The following is a 17,040-nucleotide window of genomic DNA, read 5'->3' on the forward strand; positions in this document are numbered from 1 at the left end:
AAAAACACATCAGAAAAATTTATGTAAGACACCATGTCAGTAGAACAGTACACCCTTTGCTAGAAGGCTGCTTATATCTAATTATGGTAATCCAGGCCACCCCCTCCCCCAGTGCTCTTCTGTTTGTATTTATTTTCCTTGAAGGAGAGGAGAGATAATGCAGAACCGAATCTTTCCCCATCCATTATCACCATCTTCCTGAGCTGGATTTCAGCTTGGGGCAATGGGAGATTTAAAGCGCTTCTCCACCTTCAGAACTTAACAGCCTAATTTAACATTGCAATTCCTTCTGGAAGGGACAAAATCAAGATACAGTGGATACATGCTCCTCCAGGAGACGTAATTTCAGCATAAGCTGCCAAACCCACCCAAAGTAGGTTTCCTTTAGCTGTCTCCAGTTCAGAAGCAGCAAGGCCATGGCATCAGAAGCTTCAGTTCAGTCCCTACACGACTGCTCAGCCCCAGGTACTTAGCCACGTGGCTAGTCTCACTGCATCTGCTCCCTAAAACTAGCAGTGCTAAGCCTGAATAAAGAGACATCTCAGTATAAAAATTCCTAAGAGACAGGCTGATCAACTCAGTAACCTGCTAATCGTATGAACAGCTTTCTGAGACTACAGGTAAAATATGAAAACAAAGACAGGAACTGGTTTCTTCCTATACTGAGTTGGAGAGATTAAAATTAAATGTCACTGCCTTCTTGGCCCTCCCTCTGAGCTCTCTTAAAGGTCTAACACAAGGCTAATAGTGGAAATACTTGTTTTAGTGCAAAACACGGTTATTGCACCCCAAATGCGCACAGCCACGCTGCTCCCAAGGCGCACCCGTGAGATCCTCCTGTCTTCTCAGAAGTGCCATTCCCTACAAGCAGTCAGGGTACAACGGTGTGGCACCGCACCACGACGTTGCTTCTCCTGCAGCCGTGGGAGAGTTAGGCTTCGGCTCATATAGGAAATAGGGGAAGGTGCCGATAAGGGCAACTGTTGCCCTCGAAGTGCAGCAGGTGAAACATCAACCCAACAGAAAGCGGAACTGGCTCTAATCTACCATCTCAGCCACGTCAGCTCCTCTCGGCTGAAGGCATGGGTGGGCTCAGGCAGGAGAGCGGTGGGAGCATGCGTGCGCCCACGTGCACACACCTACAGCAACGCCCGGGCAGCAGCACACACTGCCTGCCACACGAGCATTTTTGCAGGGTTACAGAACTACCCAGGTGAGCTCTTTATTCCTATTTTTCCCATTTTTATTCAGCAAAATGGTCACACATTTAGAGAATACGCAAGGTTTCATTAATTAGCTTAAGATGTTTCCCTAAAAAAGAACAATCCAGAAGAGATTAAATTGCAGCTAAATGTAGCTTCTTGCAGTTGGTGAGGCTTTTTTATAGCCCTGTGTATATTGTATCCACTCCTGGCAGCAATCACAAAACAGGAAACAGAGAAGTTGAAAGTCTCAGAATTGTGCATTCGTAATTAGATGAGACATTTCCTTCAAGAGGGTAATGTGAAACAGAAGTAACAAAGCAAAACAAGAACAATCTCCTTTGTGCTGCACACGGATTACATCATTATTCATATGAATTCCTTGCACATTATTCCTTTTGTGTTCTGCACTGATCAAGCATTTTCCCTTTTCAAAAAAAGCCTCCGGACAGCTTCATACAGGGTTAAAGCTTAAAAAAGGGAGAGGAGAGGGGGAAATCCTTAAAGAATCCAGCAGTGCAAATGAAACCGAAAGACTCAAATGAAACTGAAAGATTCGGTAGATAAATGATGGCAGCAACAGCTAAAAGAATAACCCGTCAGCCCGGATGAAAAGCTGAAACACATAGTCAGAGGCATTTTAATAAACGTGTTCAATGTTTCCAGTCAGGTCAAAGACAATCAGTTGCAAAATGCACGTTGAAAGCAAGTCAGTGGTTTAAGGATGCTGAAAAAAAAAAAAGGCCAGATGTTCCAGGAATACTATGATATTCTGTGATTCCTTTCAAAGTTTAAAAAGAAAGGGAAGGGGAAAAAAAAAAAGAAAAAATCTGCACCAAAAATAACCCTGCTCCTTTTCAAGCCGCTTGCTTCTCAAAATAGCCTGCCCTATTAAGAAAAAAAAAAAATTAAAAAAAAAAATAAAAGCCCACGACTGCCAGATGAGGGGAAGCGAGGGAAGGCGGCAGCGGTGCGCCCCAGGGCCAGGCTCCCAGTACACCCAGTAGAGCCCAGCAGAGCTGTGGGTGGTGCGGGAGCGGGTGTGCGGCGCGCGCAGGCATCGCGCGCAGGCAGGGCTCGGCCGCCATGGCCACCCGCCCGTCTGCAGGCGAGCGCAGCCAATCCCCGTCCCCAGCCAGCACGCCATGGCCTTTGAACTCCCCACCAGCAACTTCCTGCTGATCGCGGAGCGCACACAGTGCAATGCAGTATGTCTGTCAGCTATGCGGCACAAAGGAACAGCCATTTTGTGACTGAACTGGACCCGCACCAAAATGCCAGGCGGTGCAGCCTTCCCTTCTCCTTTCACGGGGAAATCGGGGCTTGCCGAGCGCTACCGAAACATGAAAAGGGATGCCCTCTGCTTTCATAGGCAGTCAGAGAGGGCAATTTTTGTTTAACATCTTCGTTTCCCTCCTCCCCCCCCACCAAATCCTCTTTCGTATGGAACTACATCTTCATAAAATGGCTGCCACGTAAAACCAGGGTGTTCTGCTCTGCGAGGGCTGCAGCACACACTGCAGAGCTCTCTGCCTCTCTAAGGTGGCTGCTGAGCAAAAAAAAAAAAAACAAAAAACCCCACGCCATTTCAGACCTCAGACTTCCAGCTCTCTCAACAGAAAACAGGCTGAGATCTAACCCACCACAATCCTTTTTATTTCCCCAAATAAATAACATTTTAGCGCTAGAGAAGCCAAGTGCTGGATACAGACGCAAGGGTTTTGTTCAGCCCTGCAGCTTCTGCAGCAGAAACCATTCCCACCCTGGTGTATTTAGGAGGTGCAGGAGCAGCTGCAAGAGATGGAAGCGAGGGGAAAGGAGAGGACCACCTTATCCACCGCCTGTTCCTTGCTATCCCCCACAAAACTCACTCCTGGACTTCAGGACCTCAGCCTGCCTCTCACCTCTGAAGTTCACACTAGGGTTCCACCATGGAGGTACCCTCTCGCAACACCTGCCCTTCAGAAAGGCAGCACAGAAGATGCTAGAAAACACGCCAGGGGTTTGTTCAATTATTTAATGTGAGTCCCAGATACACAGGTGGTGGTCACCAGTAACTGCAGCATCCCAACTTTTATCCCAGGTGGAGAAAGTTGCATGAAATCAATCAGCTTCAAGTTTGGAAAGGTTTACTGTCAATATACAAAGGACAGGTGTTGCTGTTCATCTAGAAAGGCACAAGGCAGACCCCTCAGCTTCCAAACTGTAAAGAGTTAACGCCATTTCCCTCCCCAAGAAGAATCATCTGTTTTGGGACAATTCTCAGGTATTTTTGTTCATTCAGCATATGCCTTTGTGTTTCCTCAGGACTGGAGAGGTAGGAGTCAATTCCAAACATATTCCCCAGTCAGGACGCTAAGGTGGTGTACAGGAACTGTGTTTTCTTCTGCTTTAACACCTTTCTCTAGGCCTGAATTTTTGCTTCTCCAGCCCAGAGACTTTTCCGCCCATCTCCATCACCCAGGCCTCCCACCAGGGTCTGGGTCACAGGACTTCATGTATTCCCACAGATGCTGAGCTGGTCCCATAACTGGGGAGAAAACCGGCCAGCAGCACGTGAAGTGCAGACATCAGTACATTTCTGGGCTACAGTAAAGCAAAGTGGTGGCTTGACTTCCTAGAAATCATTTCCCCTACAACTTCAAGTCAACCTCAGGAAGTAAAGCCCATTTTACGACATTCAGCTGACTCACAGCTCAGAAATAAGGTCGACAGGGCTCACTTACAAATATCCTGTGCTCCATTGTTCCCACACTCCAGGTGAGTGGATGTTACCCACAGTAAATTCATTTTGAGAAAAAAAAAAATCATGAAGGGGGAGAAGAGAAACTTCACACAACAGGTGTTACATACAAATTGATCAATTACAATATATAACCTTTCAATGAAAACACCAAAAGCACACATGAGAGACTATGCAAATATAATACCCCTAAGGACAAAAAAAACCCCAAAGGGTTTTTTTTTCCTGTATAACTACTGCTAGATGTCTCCAATTTCATCTCCTAGTTAGCATTCTTTCTAATACTGATAAAATACCTTAATTCAGATTTCCTGAAAAAATTATACTTATTATTGCTCTTGCTGGTAATCCACACTTAAAAAAAACCCAAACACAAAGACTTAAACAACCATATGTAACTTAAAAAAATCGACTCTTTTAGGCAATATTTTGTGTGCAGTATTTCCAGTAATATAAAGGTAGCATGGTTTAAAACTCTGATGTGTTTTTAAACTGCATTATTATAAAAAGCTCTGTATAGGTGCTATATGTAATGCTTCAACAGCCCCTGTGGCTAATTTAGTTAATAATGATTTCAAATTAAACAAACTTACCTATATCCATTTTAGGATTTAAAATTTGAGTGCAATTTTAATAAATCCAGAATAGCATCCAAGTTTATGCTTCTAAGGTTACAGTAATTTGATAAAATATGTATTCCCACAGTATTTCAAGTTTGTGTGTTTAAGGAAGGTTAAATACTGGACATCAAGAATACTATTCAAACACCTGCAAACATCACATAGAGCACATGTGATACAACAGACAGTTCAAAATTCTTTTTTATTAATGTTGGTTAAAAATTACTGAAGACAACACCAGAGAAAAATAAACAGGCCACGATTCAATCAAAATTAACAAAATGCAAAACTCAAGTGTATGTACAAACTAGAAAACAAAAATGCATATAGTTTAATTTCCAATTTTCGAAAAAGCCGACTCTTTAAATACAAAATGAGCAATTCAGTAATTATACTTCTGCATTCCTAGCACAGAAACATTTCCAGTCTTTCATACTTTTCCCACATCAAGGTTAAGTTTATAAAAATCTGTAAAGAATCTCATTAGTCAACAAAAGTAAATAAAAACACTCTGAGCAAAAATGTATCAAACAAACAAGCAAAGCATTTGGAGGCTCTTGTTACCAGTCCCAGTGTATATTTTATAACACGAAATGCTATCACCAGCAGGAGAAAGTCTGGTTAAAATGTATCAAAATATTCTAAAATACCTAAACAGTATCAAAGTTTTACAAGCTCAAATAAAATTTGAAGTAAGGGGTATCGGACAAACAGGCACTTTCCAGTTTATATTTTAAAATGAGCTTTTTTTCATTCATGTAACTTTTTCTTGTGTCTATTTACTATAATTTACTACTACACCAGGCTTCTGTATGGCCCTCAGTTAAAGTTTAGACTTCTGAGATTCTTCAAAGAAAAATTTGCCTTGTATGTAAAATGGTGCAATGCAGCAATGGCTAAACCGACAAGGTCATTTTTCACAGCACAAAAAACCTAAAAACTGAAATTCAAAAGCTGGAAAAACATAATACAGAGAAAAGGGCTCCCCTGAATAAAGGTACAGTACCTTTTGACTATGACATGGGCCCTTAAGTCACAACACAACTTTCAGAAATTGCTACCAAAAAAAATTAGGGTGTGGCATGCTAACAATCTCAAGGTCATTCCTTAAAAAGGAAACAAAATCAGTAAAATGTTTTGTATTAAGCACTGACAGTAACCCAAGGCTGTCAAAGTATACAGGGTATTCACAGGTTTTACCAAAAAAAAAAAAAAAAAAAGAAAGTTGATAGATCATACCTCGATGCATTGCTGTGGACTGAACCCTCCTCTCCTTGGCTTTTGTCCTTATTTCTCATCATCTTTTTATTCTTAAATATTAAGAGGGGGTCAGGGGTGTCTGTTTGCTTTGAAGTCCTGTGCCCAGGTATTTACTGTCAAAAGTTGAAAGAAAGGTAAGGTCCCAGTTCGTTTCACTGGCTTTCATTATCAGGAACAAAGTCCTGACGCTGCAATGATATTGTTATAACAATACACAACACTGATCAACACGGCAAAACGGAGATTTAAAATAAATAATCGTTTTTAGAAGAAAAATCCGAGAATAAACACAGCAGAGGAGCATCCTGCAAACTTTCCCAAAGTAACACTGGATGCAAATAATCTCTGTATCTTATTGCGTCATCCCAATACAGCTCAAATCGGTCGAAAATCAAAGTACTCAAAACGGCAGAAATCTAAAAATTATTATTAATAATTGCTCACCTACCTGATCCATGCACCGCCGCCAGGACCAAGTCGATATTAGTTTCGGGTAGTGGAAAAACATTAGATCCAAAATATTTAGCGTTATAATGATAAAATACGAATTTCAGAGAATGAAAAAAAATATATATTCTAATCCCAAAAAATATGCTGCCGATAAACCAAAAGAAGCGATAATTAGTAGAAAAATGTCCGGGGGAAAAAGCTCATTAGGAGAGCGCACAAAAATGGAGGTACGCCATGGCTTCTAAGCTGGAAAAACAACGACCTGGGCTCTCTCCACGGCTTCTTCTTTCCAGCAAGGCACGAAAAAGGAGCCCTCAAAAGCTGCTTTTCTGCCCGAAAAAGGTCCGCTCGGCCCCCGATTAGTGCCTAGGAGAGGCAAGGGGCTGTGGGGGCCCCCTGAGGCTGCCCGAAAGTTAGGGAAAGTTGCGTAAAGTGTTGGGGAAGGCACGGAGCTGAGCGCGCTCTCTCTAAGGCACAGCCGCCATCTAGAGCTCCTTCCCAGCTCTGAGCTCTGCCTTTGATTGACACTCTCTACATTTACCCCACAACTCAGGTGATGTACCATAGACCCACCCCTTCATTTCTACCAAAAAAAGAGATAGCCTCCACCTAAAGGGTGCCTGCTAGCCCCACAGCCCCGGCTTCCTCCAACTACCCCAGCTGAAGGGGCACCTTAACCCCATGTGGCTCAGACACCCTTTTGAAACCAGAAAGAAATGGAATTTGTGCCTTTTGTTTTAAAGATTTGCTAAATATTTCAGTGCCTGGGCTAAAATTACTTCCTCCCTGGACAGGAAGTGGTGCTCTTACAAGCCATTTTGAAAGAATGGAAGTGGAGCTAACAGCCATGCAGCCAGCAGCAACCCACCTTGGGGCTCAGCCCACCCAAGGGGTAGCTTTTTCTCCATTCAGTGGCAGTAGCCCCAGACAACAGCTCCACCATTTGTCACCCAAGGCTTGCACCTAAAGCGTGGGACAAGGGCTTCAGGCGCTGGGACAAGAACCCCACGTTGCTGGAAGCCCCCTCCAGCTCAACAGCGCCTCCCTAGTGGTTCTCCCTGACAATAAAAATCCAACAGCTACACAATTTTCACCGGTTACACCAAGGCACTACTGTAAAATAAGGCTGACACCATTAAAAGGGTTATTTCTAATTCCCATCCTTAACCCATTCATGTTCGTTAACAGATCTTAACACGACATATTAATTTTAAAGCCATATAACAGCTGAGCTGTAGAACTGGAAATCAAGCAACACGTCAAATACAACATCCTACTATCGAGAGGATGTATCCCAGGGGAAATGGAGTCAATCCAAGCATCCCTGAACCTCCTGGATTCTGACCACCAGTTGTCTTCCCACAAGCAACAGACTCCTTAAAGTGCAAGGACATCTTGCATATGCGTAAGCATCACAACAAGACAGGGAAATCAGACACTAGGGGGAAAAGGGGTAATGGGTTAGTTTGGGCTCCTATGGGGACGATCCATGGCACAGCATCCCAACAGCCCAAAAACATCACCTTCTACCAGCAGAACCAACAGAGTCCCCATCAACTCCTCCACGCACTTGCCATTCGCATCCTCCAACAACCTATCATCTTTCCACATCGAGGTTGGAGCAGGTACACTCCATTGCCACAGTCCATTTTAAGGACTTTCAATTTAGCAATTATTTACAGAAGACCCCTTGCTCCTAAACTACAATAACTAAAAACCACTATGCAAGACCCTTCCAAGCCATTTTCGGAACACCAAGGAAATCCACTCATCTGAATGGGCATCCCTATGGGTTGGTCCCAGTATCCAACTCCACCATATACCACATGGCAAACCCAAACCTGAGCAAGCGTGCATCATCAGAATAACAAGATTAAACAGGTATGAACAATTCATCATGGTAAAAACGGATATTTACAAAGAACTCTGAGCAAGCCAAATGGTTAAACAAACAATGGGGTTTTGGTTTTGTCTGTATTTTGTGTTTGTTTTTAAAAGAAAACACCTAGGTTATCTCAGCATCAGGTCTGTCATCTTGGCCCTCCAGCATAAAACAAAGACAACTATGAATTTCAGGTGAAACGTACATAGCAAGGTGGCTACAGTTTAACTATTTGATCCACAAGAAACTTGAAAGGAAATTGCTTTGTTGATCATCAGGACCATTTTAAAATTCATTTGTAAAGGTTAACACGTCATCTGTAGCAATATCAAAAGCAACTCCTTTTTTTTCTCATCAAATACATGGTACAGTATCATGCAGCTAAGTCTACATCAAATAGCGGTGAAGGAGACTGGACGCTTGTACAGGACAATTTGAAGACACAAGAGACTGTTTAGGAAGTATGTTGTCCAGGAAATCTGTTGAAAAGTTTCTGTACCCATACACAACCGAAGAAGCATACCGAAAAAGGTTACACAAAACATTCAAGTACTCCTTTATTGTCATATTTCCCAGCCTTCCACCGATATCAATTTCATCTTAAAATAACTTCAGAAAATTCAGCAGAAGTAGTACCCTGACAATAGGTCAGGTCCTGAAAAACCCCTAACTTTAAGCACCTGAATGAACAAACCAGCAAATAAAAATTCATCAGAAGTCATGGCAAAGTGAAGACAATTTGCAAATGAAAACCACATTTTAAATCAAGTATAGCACAAAATTTTACCATGCCTTTAGTGCTTAGCAGCCAAAGTATTTTTCACTTTAATAGCAACCAAAAATGTAACTCACTTCAATACCAACACAATAAAAAAATATTCAGCCAGAAAGGACAAACACAAAGTGTGAAAGAAACCAAAACCTTTTATTAAGTCACTTAAAAAAACATTACATTTTCTCCAAAGGGGGAGCAACAGATCTCTTACCAAACGAATTTGCCTGTGATGCATACACAACCCAAGAGGAAAATTTTGCCACCCAGTTCTCAAACAGATCCATCATTGGACAGTCACTGATAGAGTCCTCCCTCATTAATTCAAGTGCAAAGTCCATTTTGATAGGATGATCACAACCCAGATCTTCTCTGGTTTAATAACACGAGAGTCCACGTTTTAACATCCTTCTCTTGGACAGACATATCACAGCACTCATGCATTAGTCCATTTCCTCAACCTCTCAATCAACAGTGGAACTGCCATCTTGGTGTCTCATTCGTAGACTCCTTTTGACACTCTTCATCTGATTGGATTCTTTATGGAAAATTAAAAGAAAAATGCTGTTGGAATACAGATCATATCTTTAAACTAAGACATTCAACTACTGTACCTTGAAGATAGTTTAAACATATAACTGATGCTTCATTCCGTATTACATATTCCAGAACATCTAATTTTATCATGAACAAACAATGTCAAATCATCAGTTCAAGAGTCAAAAATATAAACTTTAACCAAAACTATAGAGAAGTAGGGGAGGAATGATTAGAAGTTCAAGAACCCTTTCAGGCTCCATAAATTCCATTTGAAATTTCTCCATAGCGTTAAAACACTAGAGAAATCAATAGCGGGAAATCCAAGATATTTGCTCTGGCAACCATCTTTATTGGACCGACCCATCTACTAAAGCTGACACTGCTTAGTGGAAAACCAAGGTTATTATACTAAGCCAATTTTTTTCAACTACTGTCCATGCTCCTTTCTTCAAAGACATAGATCCATCAAAACCAATGTAATAGGCATGAAAACTGGTTTCCTATATACAGATGGTGGCTAGAGAGATGACATTCCACCATCTTAACCCAGTCTTCTAGCTCATGAAAGACATACAGTGCAACAGCAAACGCACACTTATATGCAAACAGAATGACTGGTTCAGTTACTGGTGGGAAAGGACATGTCAGAAATCAGATGAAAATGGTAACAAGTTACACTAGTTGCCTTTAGCAAGGCCACCATACTACTCCTGATCCATATTCCAACTTTCCTCTTCATATAACAGCAACCAAGACCACAGGTGAGTGACAAACCAAACTGATCAAATGACTTCCACATGTATAAATACAAACCAAATAAACCCATCTTTACATTTTCTTCCAATAAAAATAAGCCCATGTACTTAAAAAAAAAAAAAACAAAAAAAAAACAAAAAACCAAAACACTACTCCTCCTAACATGCAAAAATCAAGTACAGGCAGTTATTAAGTGTTAAAAACATCATTTTAAAACCAATGCTAACTGCAGAGATTGACATACAAAGAAGGTTTTAAAATGTCTTCATGGTTTTTAGTATCTGCACTCCAGCGTCAATTTATTCTTTTGAATGTGTACTAATCTCATTTTAGTCTGAAAGCCAACTTCACCACTATGTTGTTCCCCTGATAATCCTGGGCAGATTCTTACAAAAAGTGATGCAGAAATTACCCACAGGACATCAAAAATCAGTGGAGCCATCTAGTGGTCTCTGCCTCATCATTCCAGTTTCCCCATTCTCATTTCAAAATAACCAGTTATAGCAAATCAAACAGCAATGGAACGAGTGCAACAAGCCTCAGTCTGACTTTCACAACTGCCCATACGTCCTGTCTTATATTCCTCTATAGAATTCCTCATTTTAAATACAAGGGAAAAGAATGACAACACATAGAAGTGGAATACGGGATCTGGTAATTCACTTTGCTCTGCATTGTGCAACGTGCATAGTCGTAATAGTATCCAACCACAGGATCTTCATATTTTCAGATTCAGGAATTGAACATTCAAAGGTTGCAGAAATTCTTTGTTTCAAGCATTCAACTCATCCTCAGTTAAGACAGGGATTAAATATTTTAAAATATTTTTTCCCCACACTAAACTGAATAAACAGTTTTTTGGGGCTGTTTTGGTATACTAGCCTAATTTCAAATCCATCTAGGCATTTAAAGATAAATTAAAACCTTGAATAATTTTTAATGCCAATGCCTTGACCAAAGTACCAAAACACAAAAAACAAACCATGACAGTTGTCTATTATTGTCACAATCAAATATTCAGAAGTACTAACATGAGCACAGTGGAAACCCCATAAATAAGACCATTAAAAAAAATTTTATAGCTATTGTAAGAAGCTTAACATAAGGAAATTTAGTTACTGGCATCACCTTTCCCCAGCTCTCAAAAACGTCATTTGGTTACATATTAATCAGCCTTGAAAAGCCCTTTGCAGTTGGGTTAGCCTTCTGCCTTAGACACTAATGAGATCTGCCAAAAGTAAATTCAAGGGCAAGTTTCCCTACTAGGTTCACTTGCATTTGGTTGTACCAAAAACTTTGCAAGTAACTTCGCCATATTCATTTTAATCACTTCTCTTGACCTTGTAAAATAATTAGTAGTATACGGAACTGATGATATAACAACTGATTATAATTAAGACGATGCTACAACAGCCCTTATTCTAAAAGTTATTCATACATCAAAAAGATGCCACAGTAATGGCCAAAATATTAATAGCAATCTGTACATTTTTCATGTGAAATCTACATTTGCTTTAAAAGATTTCTCAGCATTTGTTTATTTATGAATTAACACACATTTTACTGAGGAGTTTCAATAACGTTGCAAAAATATACTCCTTCACCACTAAGACATATGCAGTGATCCTACACTTAAGGCATCCATTGAATAGCCCAATTTTTTTGCTAGATGATGTGAATATTTCATTCCTTCTCTAACATCAGTTAGGCATCATCCCATTTTTCAAGCTTTATTATCTTCTATTTACTATATTTTTTTCCAAACATAGGATTTTGGTAGCAATAAATAAGGGACCTGGATAGTCATGTAACACTTTCAAAGTTTCCTTCAAAACACTGGTAACATATTGACACTCCGTATCAATGGACAGATACCATTCCCAACCATGCCTAAGGTTTAAGGCAACAGTTTTGAAAGATATGAGTTCACAAAGTTTTTCTCTTTAGGCTTTTTGTAATTCCTTATTTGTTTGCTCTACCTATTACCGGGCCAGAGCAATAAAAGATATCTCTTAGGGCCAAATCCACAGCTTCAGCAGTTTCATGGCTATGGAAACCTTGCGTTTCTTTAGTCTGAGACTGAAGGTCAGTAACACGCAGAATGTCCATGCATCACCGCAAGGGCGCAAGACACCAAGACACAAAGTTTTCCAGAGTGAAATCCCTCACACTGAGGTTTGAACTTAAAACTTACTGCTATTAAGGGGAATTCACTCCAACAGAGGGAGCTGAATGGACAGAATGACGTTTTGAGCAAACCAAACCTGAAGTTCTACACTTCAAAGTTCATTAAAGCAAGATTTTCATTTTCAAAGACACATGTCGGTAACTTTGACACTACAGGGAAAAGCAGACGTGCCCTTTATTGACTTCTAAAGTCCATAATGATGTTCTGTCCAATCGTTAAAAGTAACTAAGTACTCTGGACAGTCCTAAGTCCACTTTTACCACTACTAGATGTTCAGCAGGCACAGCAGTAAAAGCACAACTCATGTAGGATCAGGTATTTTTAGCTAACAAAGGCTGTTTGCCAAGTTTCTCAGATTTAGAGATTAATTTCAGGTAAGATGTGACTTTATTCACAGATGCATTGTTTTTTGTGGATATTATTTTTTAAATAATAAGTTTTATTGCATTAAGCAAAGTATGCCAACTTCAACAAAGCTCCTGGTGTTTTCAAATATTTCACCCCCTTCTATTAAAAAAAGATAATTAAAAATCAGTGTTTCAACTAAACATTATTTATGTTTACCAGAGGGTAATACTGGATCTTTTCAAGATCCATACATTTGGATGTTTTTACAAAGGCATTTTGAAGCCAACTTCTTTTGAAGACAACTGTTTCTAAGTCAATTAAGAGTTTCACATTCACCCCTTCCTTTGGGCAAGGATTATAAACCACAAGAGGATGGAAGAATTACTCAGTGTGTAACTGAAAAGACAAATTCCTGCCCAAGAAACCAGATCTGACAACTGCTTTACAATCCAATGAGAGGAAACAGAAAAACGCACACAGAAAGATGCAGGAAACAGATGAAGATTAATATAAAAATGGAACATGAGTCACATGTTTAGAGATTATAGCCAGTGACTGGGGAAAAAAGGCAACAGTGGACAGCACAAGAAGAGTTTTGAGGAAGAGTTGGAAGGAGTAACATTTACTTCTAACATAGTGAGAAATATGCTGTTCTACACATACCTACAGTGTGATAATTAGTTTAAGACTTCTGAAAGAACAAAGTAGTAAAATTTACAGAACACAGCAGCAGAAGAGATAAAACACTAATCAAAGATCATTAAAACTGAGCACAAGTACGCACAATAAGAATGCAATTCCTTAAAGTTCATGAATTCTACTGTTTTGCTTCAGGAGTGAAAACTCAGTGATAAAATTGGTTCAAAATTAAATGTACCTAAAAGCAGCACAAGGCCATGATAATATAGCCTAGCAAGACTTATACCTTACCCCCCACATACACTCTTTTTCCTTTCCAAAGAGTTCTACATTAGTCTCCACATCACGTGAGTAGATGAGAAGAAAGCAGGGGACTTTGGGAGTAGCCGCTTTTCTAGCGACTGAGGCAGCATAGATGGTCTCTGCTACCATACGTAGCCATTGGACAGTTAAAAATCACTATCATCTCTTCACCAAAACAAGAGAATATTTCCTTCTTGGAACATTTTCTCAAGCTGTCTACAGTGTAAGGAAAGCATTACTCAATCAGGTAGCATGTCATACTGAAAGAACTGTCTCCAAGAAACTGTCTCTTTTAAAGAAAAGCATATATTCTGAAGCTTAGTTCTACAGGAATAGAGCTTCCCACTAAAAAAACTGATTCACATACACAAAATGCAATGGATGCCCTAATTAAAACTGTAGAATCAAAGAGTCTGAATTTTAATCAGACAAGAAGACAAAAGGACTTGGGTCTTTCCAGAGACAACTCCCAAGAGAGCCACAGAATGTGCTAGAGACAGCAAAAGGTCATCAAGACCAAATTCCTTTCAGTAAAGGAAACTGGAGAAAATCCTATCCCCATATTCATCCAATATAAAACTGAATGTGTTTTTCTACTCAACCCCGCCAATTTTGTATTTTGACTATATGGTGAATGGTTCCTAGATGAAGTCTAACAGCTAGCAGTTTAATACAGAAAACTGTATCAGCATTACATAAAGGTTCAGCTTTGCAGAAAATGGTATGAATGAAGAACAGAACCAGAACATAGAACAGAAAACAGTAACTATCTGCTCAAAGACCCTCACTGATCCTGACAGAAGTGTAAAAGGACAACACAAGATGCTTGTAAGACATATTCTTCCTGCTATGATACTTTCCACACCATGTTATCCAAATTGTGTGTAGTACTTAGTAGAGACAGACATTTGTGTACCAAAGCATTCTGAATGAGCAAATACTTCTCAACAAAATAAGGAGTTAAATCACAGAAGCAGAAGACCAAAGAACTACAATTAGATATGAAAGCTGTTCTCCATTGAGACAGGTTGTGAGAACTATCCAAGTATAGCTTCACTTCCCAAGAGCCCAGCAAGAATGCTCCTGTGGTCCTTCTAACTAAGCCTTCTAGAAACACACACGTGCACACAGACAAACTTTAAGGAATTTCAGGATGTATTCCGTCAAAAACTTCAGCAAGTTAAACATTATAGCCACATTATAGCCACGTGTGTTCACTGGGTTTTTTTTAAAGCTAAAAAGTAAACGTTATTCAGAATAACAACTTACCAGTGCTTCAATCAAGAGCAGTTATTTTGCTTACAGTGAGTAAATCAATTCCTCAACACATCTGTAGGGAAAATGGTATATTAAACACTTGAATTAAAAGAAAATTAAAAAATGAAAAAAAAAAAGAGAACAACTTAAGGGCCTATAAGAGCAGAGCACTAGCCTAAGACTATTACAAAATTCCTATCCCAAATAAAATAAACATCCCCAGCACATCACAGCATATAGCACAAAAGACATTTTTATAAAAAATTTGAACTAGGCAACCTGTTAACAAAGAACCTGTGCAAACCACCCAAGAAATTCAGACCCAGTCTTATATGCAAATCCCTTAAGAAACAAAGCAACAACAACAAGAAAATCCTTCTTGCAATTTTTGAAAAAGAAAATTGGGCATCACATGGAAGTATGTGAAACGAACTGATCTGCCCTTCACATAAAAATAATTAAAATACTCATTTTACTAAGAGGTGATATCAGCTAGATGCAGTGGCATTATTTAACACGCTGACACGGAACAAGTTCTCTTCTCTGTATCCCAAAGTTATCTCTATATGGACAAGGCCCAAATTTGAAAACTCAACTTTAAAAATACTTATTGGCAATCCACATCATCCACTATCAAGAGGCATACAAGTTATCCACCTAACCTGTACAAGCAAAGAGATCTCATGATCTCTCAGAATCTACTTATATTAGAATATAGCCTCAAATACATAAAAATTAATGGATCTATTCAGTGATATACTGTGCATAATTTTCTACACTCTTCTCAGTTCTCCTCTTCAAATTGATAGCTACTCAGATGTGGAAACGAAAGCAAGCTGTGATGAACAGAATTGTAATTTCTTTGTTGATGCAATTTACTTGAAATGATTAATATGGAAAAAAATCCCTTTAGAAAGGGGAAATGATAAAAAATTATAGGAAACTGGCATAAACATGCAGAATATCCAAATGAACATGAAATTTAGAGGTTGAAAACAAGCATTTAAAATGTGATCCAACAGCTGCTATTAAATGGAAGCACAAGACTGATGTACTTCTAAAATGGTGGATAGGCACTTGGCAGAAGAAACACAACATGGCTGCTGGACTTTGATCATCCAAGAGGCATCTATCAGTCATACAAAGCGCAAGCCATGAACAGGGCAAAGACGTTTACTTATGCCCTTTAAATCTTCTTTTGTCATTTAGGTGCCGTTCCACTCAAAAAAGTGCCACTGAGAAACTACAATTTAATACAAAAAGCCTAGGTAAAGTTAACAATTGAGAGATTTTCAACTTACAGCTCTCAACTTATTTTTAATAATTTATGGCACAGCTAAACATACATACTCTGCATTCAAGGCAGTTCCTGTTTTCTTTAATTTTATAGTTAACATCCAGGTATGGTAATTTCATAGAAGCTTTAATGAGGATACTTAATATGGCTTTATTTTACCACAGAGGAATAGCTTCCTCTACGGAAGAAGTTATTAAGACTCAACCAGAGTGTGTTCTTACCTCAGCAAAATTTTGCAAAAGGAATCTAATATTTGTCAGGGTGGTACCACTCAGTAGTAGTAAGAGTTCTCTACTCTTAAGTGAACGGATGAACCAAACAATGAGTTTTGCAAAAACACAACCAAGATTTAATAACGTATTACATTTCATTCGTATGATCACGTGAGCGATCATTTTTCCACCTTTATAAAATATACCACTGTATTTTGAGTTTTCAAATTTTAATATCCAAAACACATTAATTCCTGAAATATACTATGCATCACGAAAGCTGAAGGCTTATGCCAAAAGCCGCAAACTATAAAGCTAGTAAATACAAGTTTCAGCTGAAAAAAATTAGCCTTTCAGATTAACACCTGTATTTCCTATTTAACATTTTTTTTAATAAATGTCAAACTAAAAATCTTTTAATCAAACTACTCACAGTAGTTGTTGTAACTTGCGTGATTAAAAAAATCCATCCCCGACTTAAAAATAAACATAGATTTACTTTTTATTCCTTTTAGTTAATCTTATAGTTGTGGCTTATATTTATTTTTAAATTGTAGAATGAGGTCTCACA

General features: G+C 39.2%; 1 protein-coding gene across 9 annotated transcripts in view; it reads right to left on the minus strand.

The window, feature by feature from the left end:
- Positions 1 to 17,040, minus strand: part of CHD2 (chromodomain helicase DNA binding protein 2) — an 88,503-nt gene that overhangs the window by 50,609 nt on the left and 20,854 nt on the right. For 6 of the 9 annotated variants that reach the window (XM_074600575.1, XM_074600572.1, XM_074600578.1 and 3 more), the window contains 2 exons: positions 14,973 to 15,033; positions 5,805 to 5,938 (listed from right to left, as the gene is read on the minus strand). In XM_074600575.1, coding sequence (XP_074456676.1) covers positions 5,805 to 5,866 — 62 coding nt within the window. In that variant the 5' untranslated portion in view covers positions 5,867 to 5,938; positions 14,973 to 15,033. Of the gene's footprint in view, positions 1 to 5,804; positions 5,939 to 6,269; positions 6,984 to 14,972; positions 15,034 to 17,040 lie in introns of those variants that run through there. The other 3 variants (XM_074600574.1, XM_074600579.1, XM_074600576.1) reach the window with 3 other exon arrangements.

This window comes from Larus michahellis, chromosome 9 (assembly GCF_964199755.1).
Source record: "Larus michahellis chromosome 9, bLarMic1.1, whole genome shotgun sequence".
NCBI classification, from domain to species: Eukaryota; Metazoa; Chordata; class Aves; order Charadriiformes; family Laridae; genus Larus; species Larus michahellis.